The sequence below is a fragment of the Octodon degus genome, unplaced genomic scaffold, assembly GCF_000260255.1.
Source record: "Octodon degus isolate 3935 unplaced genomic scaffold, OctDeg1.0 scaffold00225, whole genome shotgun sequence".
Taxonomy (NCBI): Eukaryota; Metazoa; Chordata; class Mammalia; order Rodentia; family Octodontidae; genus Octodon; species Octodon degus.
In genome coordinates, this window is record NW_004524801.1 from 837,593 (window position 1) to 844,537 (window position 6,945).

General features: G+C 38.5%; 1 protein-coding gene across 4 annotated transcripts in view; it reads left to right on the top strand.

The window, feature by feature from the left end:
• The window catches only part of Tmem50b (transmembrane protein 50B), a 44,975-nt gene that overhangs the window by 17,332 nt on the left and 20,698 nt on the right, over nt 1-6,945 (top strand). For all 4 annotated transcript variants that reach the window (XM_023705603.1, XM_004645339.2, XM_023705602.1 and 1 more), the window contains exons 2-3: nt 252-391; nt 4,720-4,832. In XM_023705603.1, coding sequence (XP_023561371.1) covers nt 293-391; nt 4,720-4,832 — 212 coding nt within the window. In that variant the 5' untranslated portion in view covers nt 252-292. The remainder of the gene's footprint in view (nt 1-251; nt 392-4,719; nt 4,833-6,945) is intronic.

Genomic DNA, 6,945 nt, shown 5'->3' on the forward strand with positions numbered 1-6,945 from the left:
TGGCCAGCTCAGCCCACCAGGGGGCGGGGCTGGCTGGCATGTGGTGCTGGGGGATTGAACCGTGGTCCCTGTGCTTTGCTAAGCTTGTTCTAAGTAGGTGCTTTAGACCACTGAGCCATCTCACCAGCCCCGATTCTCCTTTCTTAGCCTCCTGAGTACAGGGATTATAGGTATTCACGACCACACCCAGCTAGATACTTCTTGTCCTAAAAATATTTTGTTGGTTTGATGACTTTTTCTTTTATTTGTAGGATACAGTATTTAATGAAAAATCCATGTTTAAGCAATAAAAATGGCAGGCTTCCTAGATAATTTCCGATGGCCAGAATGTGAATGTATTGACTGGAGTGAGAGAAGAAATGCTGTGGCATCCGTGGTTGCAGGCATATTGGTAAGTGAGAAAGCACAGTTGGTGATATTTATCTCATGGATTGCTCTGAAAATTAGTGTTGATTCCTTTGAACTGTGAAAATTGTTCTAGCTCTTGTATTTCCCTGACTTTGTTAGTAGACAATTATCAGGATTCTAGGTACTATTACTGTACAACAGAGCCCTGAGTTTGCTTTGGTAAATTTGTTAAATTCACTACTTTTTTTTTTCAATTCTAGTGATAGCATATTATTATTATTATTATTATTATTATTATTATTTTTGTGGTATTGGTGATCAAACTAAGGACCTTGCATTTGCCAGGCAGGTGCTTAGGCTGCTGAGCTACATCCCCAGCCCCATATTATGATTTTTAACTTAATGTGCAATATATGCAATACTTTAAGATTCTGAAAGGCTCGGAGTTTGATGTAACACAAAGGTATTGTGATTCATTGACAGGATGTGTAGACAGCAGAAGCACCATAGACTTCATTAGGACTGAGACTTTGCAGCTGTAGCTCTAGGGAGGCTACAGGATCATGGATTGTTGGGGAAAACTGAATTTTTCAACCTGGACATTCCCTGATAGCACTCTCTCTCTTTTTTTCCCTTTCCCATACCAGCTGCCTCTTTGTGTGGTAACATCAGAGTCCTGTTATCTCCTGCCCACCTAGATGTGCAGAGTTGTAAACCTGTCACCTTTGAGTAGCTGCCTTTGTTTTGCTTTGTACCTTGGTCCCCTTCCATCAAAGGCCCTATATAAGGCCTATAAACCCCATCCTTGGGGCTCAGTCTTTGGGGTGCTACACCCTGGGCCTGCCAGCAATAATAAACTTTGGTTCCCCCCACTTCTCTAAGTGCTGCTCAGTTTCTTTACTTCCAGTGAGCAAAGACTGCTGTAATACTTTCCTTAACTATAGTACTAGGGAATGGAAGAAGAAATTTGTGGAGGGAATTCTGTCCTTTTTGAGACAGGGTTTCATTATGCAGTTAATTTTCTTTTTAAAACTTTTTTATTGAAAATGTTGAGACTATAGATAAAAATAGAAAATAGTGGGCTGGGGAGATAGCTTCACGGTCTAAGTGCCTACCTGGCAAGAACAAGGACCTGGATTTGATCCCTGGTACCATGCTGAACAGGGCACCAAAACCAGGTGTGGTGATACATGCCTGTAATCCCAGTACTGAGACAGGAACATCACTATGAGTGAGTCTGAGTTGCATAGCAAGACCCTTTACCAAATAAGTAAATAAATAAAAGATTAAAAAACATTAAAAGAAGCAGAGAATAGTATAAGGATTATCCCTAGCTGGGCATGGTGGCTAATGCCTGTAATCTCAGCACTTGGTCAACTGAGATAGAAGGATCAGAGTTCCAGGATAGCTGGAACTGTGAGATCCTGTCTCAAAAACAAAAAAGATCTTTTGTCCCCTTACCCCTTAAACTTATGGGGTAAAAAAACAGAACAAAGCAAAAACAAATCACAGCCAGTTTTGCTTTCAACCATTCCCTGTTTCACACTGTGTGTTCTGAAATAGGCTTTAGTATCTTCTAGAATTTTTAAAATTCATTTCTTTCAATGTGTAGTTCTGTAACTAAAGTCAAATGAAAAAAAAGTAGGGCAAAGTAGGAAATAAAGATAATTTCGAAGAAGTCTAAAAGCAAAATTTTTTAGATTTTTCTTCTTTTAATGTGCTCCTTGACTGTGTTCATTAATATTTGGGTAGAAGGCAGGATTGACCTCAAATGAGATTAGTCTATGGCTTATTTTCACATTTATCAGTTATTTCACTTCATAAAATTTGACAACTTTCATGCATACCTTTAAACAATTTAAAAGGTTCTGGAGAGCCACACTATCCAACCTGTTGGATCCAGGTCTGTTGCAGTAAGCTTAGAATGCAGAGTTGAGTGAGGGTTCTAAATACTCTGGCCTGCAGTGAGAGGTGTAAACAGTGAGTTGGCCAAGCATGAAATGGTTGGACTCGTTTCTCCATGTTCCCTGCCACCTGCTGTCTGTACTGTGCTGATAAAAAAATCTATTGTCTCAGTAGGAGGCCTCCACTGGGCCACCCAGCTCCCCTGCCCAGGACAGTGTCTCTTCACTGTGTTATGCTGCTCTTGGGCACCTGTGTTGGCTAGCTTTTCATCATTATGACAGAATACCTGAGAAAACAGCTTAGAGGAGGAAAGATTTATTTTGGCTCATAGTTTCAGAACTTTCAGTCATGGTTCCTTGCTTTAGGCTTGTGCAAGGCAGAAACATCATGGTGGAAGGGTATGGCAGAGGGAAGCACAGCAGAAAACTGCTCCCCTCATGGAAGCCAGGAAGCAGAGATCATAGACTGAGAGAGAACTAGAGGAAGGGGCCATGGTCCTAATACATCTTTAAGCGATGACCCCTATGACCCTTCACAGGCCTCACCTACTAGTAGCCCATTCAGCCCTGAACTCATCATTTAGTCCATTGATGAGGTTAATGCTCTCATGGTCCAGTTGCCTGTGTAGTAGGCCCCCATTGGCCCCATCTCTGAACACTGCTGTGTTGGTGATCAGGCTTTCACAATTAGTCTTTTGGGGGAGATTTTAGGTTCCTGCCATAAAGGGGAAGTGGTTTGAGGGAGCCTGACACTTTGAACTCAGTGGTCTCTGGTTGGTGGCTGAAGGAGGGGAGAGTTTGTTGGTATCTGGACCATATAGCCCTGACCTGTATGCTCATCAAGGTCTGTAGTGTGTGAGTAATAACTTAAAGGTTTTTCTTTTTAACCATATTTTATTGGTACATTTTAAAATTTATTTATTATTATTATTATTTTGTCTTTGAGACAGGGTCTTGCTGTGCAGTTTAGGCTGTCCTTGAGCTCACTTTGTAGCCCAGGCTAGTCTCAAACTTGCAATGATCCTCCTGTCTCAATTTCCTGAGTACTGGGATTATAGGTATGAACCCCTGTGTCCAGCCTATTGGTATATTTTATTTTATTTTATTTTAAATTTTTTTTTAATTTATTTGAGAGAGAGAGAGAGAGAGAGAGAGAGAGAGAGAGGTGTGTGTGTGGCCAGCTCAGCCCACCAGGGGGCGGGGCTGTCTGGCATGTGGTGCTGGGGGATTGAACTGCGGTCCCTGATGCTTTTGCTGAGCTTGTTTTAAGTAGGTGCTTTAGACCACTGAGCCATCTCTCCAGCCCTTTTTTTTTTTATTTTATTTGTGTGTGTGTGTGTGTGTGTGTGTGTGTGTGTCCAGCTCAGCCCACCAGGGGGCGGGGCTGTCTGGCATGTGGTGCTGGGGGATTGAACCCTGGTCCCTGTGCTTTGCTAAGCTTGTTCTAAGTAGGTGCTTTAGACCACCGAGCCATCTCACCAGCCCCCCTATTGGTATATTTTAGATATACATAATGATCACATTAACCAAAGGTTTAGCTAGATTAAAAATATTAAAAACATTTGCTAAAACATATTAAATATAATTGTATAATTTGTTTATTCTGTCATGACTTTAGAAGAAAATCATCACACTTGTATTTAATTTGCCTGAGAAATTTCAAAGCAACTTGTCTAATGTTGTATCTGTTCCATTTAAATGAAACTGCTCAGTTTGTTAGTTTAACTACAAGCATTTTAAAAACTCGTGTTCAGTTATACAATATTAAACGACATAACTAAGATAATAGCAAGCTAGCATAGTTTTCGAAGAGAATGTGTGGTGATGCAGGCCTGTAATCCCAGCACTCGGAGAGGCTGAAGCATGAGAATTGCTGCAGTTTGGAGGATATCCTATGCCACAAAGTGAATTCAAGGCCAGCCTGAACTGCATAGTGAAACCCTGTTTTAAAAAGAAAGAAAAAGTTTTGGAGATGTGACAACCATCTCATTTGTGGGAACAGAGGGGCTTGAGGAGTATTAGGAACATTAACTAGACAGAAGACATGCTTCAGACAGAGTTGATTCTCTTGGAGGTTAGCTGAGAGCACTTCTACTGCATCTCTTTATGGTGGATGGAAAGAAGCAAAGAAACCATTTCTGCCACAAATTTAGCTCAGTGGTACAAGGACCTGCTGGGTGAGCTCAGAGTCCTAAGTTTGATTCTCAGTACAAAAATAAATAAATCATAAATAAAATAAAATAAAGCCATTCCTAAGTATATAGTTATGGTTTTGTCTTACACAGAGAGCAGAATTTCAGAATCTTACTCCAGTTTGACTCATCTACAATAAAGAACAAGTAAACAAAGGATTCTTATTTTGTATTTCAGTATCCAGAATGCATAAGTAGAAATACTTTGTTTCATTTATAGAAATAGAAAAATGTTATGCTGAGAAAGAGTTTAATGTCTTGGGGTGTTTCTTCAGTTTTTTACAGGTTGGTGGATAATGATTGATGCAGCCGTGGTCTATCCTAAGCCAGAACAGTTGAACCATACTTTTCACACTTGTGGTGTGTTTTCTACATTGGCTTTCTTCATGTAAGTATGAAGGTAATTCTCAATTCAAGATTGATTGATTGATTGATTTTGGCGGAACTGGGGGTTGAATTCAGGCCCTTGTGCTTGCCTGGGAAGCACTTTTTCCACTGAGCCATCTCCCTGGCCCCTCAAGATTTTTTTAAAGATATGTTTTTCTTTAATGATCACTGATTTCTTGAGTAACTTAAATTTTATTGAAAGATTCTTTAATATTACTTTGTGTTCTCACTTTATTAAATTTATTTTTTCTGGCACTGGTGATTGAACCTGCTGTCTCAAGTATACTAGACAGGTACTTTAGCACTTATGTACTTTGAGACAGGATCACCTTTAAATTGGCTATCCCAGCCTGGAAATTTTGCTGCCTCAGCCTCTTGAGCAACTATAGGGTTGTATGTATACACTATCATGTTTTTTTTTTTTTATTTACTCTTTTAATTTTTTAAAGAGAGTAAAATTTAGAATTAAATCAGAAAAAATTACAAGTGATACAGAATTTCACTTAACAGAATAATAATGAATTTCCCAATATTTGTTGTAATACATAATGTTGTCTTCCAACCAGTTATTCATATTAACAGATACATGCATGTAAAATTGAAAAAAAGAAAAAAATAATTGTATAAGAAATTAAGAGAAAAAATACAAACAGTTGAAAAAGGAGACGAAACAAATTAAACATTAACTGTTTAATTAAACATTAGCTGGCTTGAATAAGATCTGCCATCCCAGTTGTTTAAGGAATCTCCATACTGATTTCTATAGTGGTTGTACCAGTCTGCACTCCCACCAACACTTCAGAAGTGTTTCTTTTTCTTCACAGCTTCTCCCGCATTTGCTATTGGCTGACTTCTTGATGTTAGCCATTCTTTCTGGGGTGAGATGGAATTTCAGTGTTGTTTTAATTTGCATTTCCCGAATGACCAATGATGTTGAACATTCTTTCATATATTTACTTGCCGTTTATATTTCATGTGTATATAAAATGTGTATATTTTATATGTGTATATTTCATCTCAGATACCCATTTTTGGATTGGGTCTTTGAATTTGGGTTGTTTTTTTTTTTTAATTCTTTATATGTTCTAGATAGAGGGCCTTTATCAGAGGAACAGTCAGCTGTAATTTTTTTTTCCCAGTTTTTGGGTTTTCCTTTTACTTGGTTAGAGATTTGCTTTGAAGTGCAGAAACTTTTCAAAAAGATGAGATCTCAGTTGTTGATTCTTTGAAGTATTTCCCATGCAGTTTGGTTTTTGTTCATGAACTCTCTACCTCCTCCTATGCCTTTTAAAGTTTCTTCCTACATTTTCCTCCAGAAGACTTAGTGTTTCTGCTTTAATATTTAAATCTTTGGTCCATTTTGACTGTAGCTTTGGGCATGGTGATAGGCGTGGGTCTAGTTTCAGCCTTTGGCATATGGAAAGCCAGTTTTTCCAGCACTATTTATTAAAGAGGTTATCTTTTCCAGTGAGCATGTTTGGTGCCTTTATCAAAGATAAGGTGGCAGGGTGGGGAGGTATAGCTCAGTGGAGTAAATGCTTGCTTAGGTAAGCGCTGGGGCCAGGGTTTGATCCCTGGCACTGCATGCTACACCAGCCCCACCCCTAGGCATGCTGAGCCAGTGATGGAGTCCGGGTGTGGTGGTATACCCCTGTAATCCCAGTACTAGGGAGGCAGAAATTAGGAGGATCACTGAGTCTGAGCTGTGTAGTAAGATCCTGTACCAAAAGAAAAAAAAAAAGAAAAGAAAAAAAAAGATAAGGTGGGTGAGTGTGTTTGCATTTATCTGCATCTTCTAATCTGTTTGCAGTGTCTTCATCTTCTAATCTGTTCCATTAATCCTCAGGTCTGTGTCTATGCCAGTAACATGCTGATTTTATTTATTTATTTATTTATTTATATTTTTAATATATTGTTTTGTTTGTTTTCTTTATTTTTTTAAATTTTTTTAATAGATTGCAAATTGAAAATGAATTATTTGCAAACATAACTGAATATAATAAAAACTGTCCAAAATAAAAATGAAGAAAGAATTTACAGATCAGTCATAATAGTTCACTGTGTCAAAACCAAGAAACGTATATTCATATAATTAGAATTCTCAAAGTAGAAAG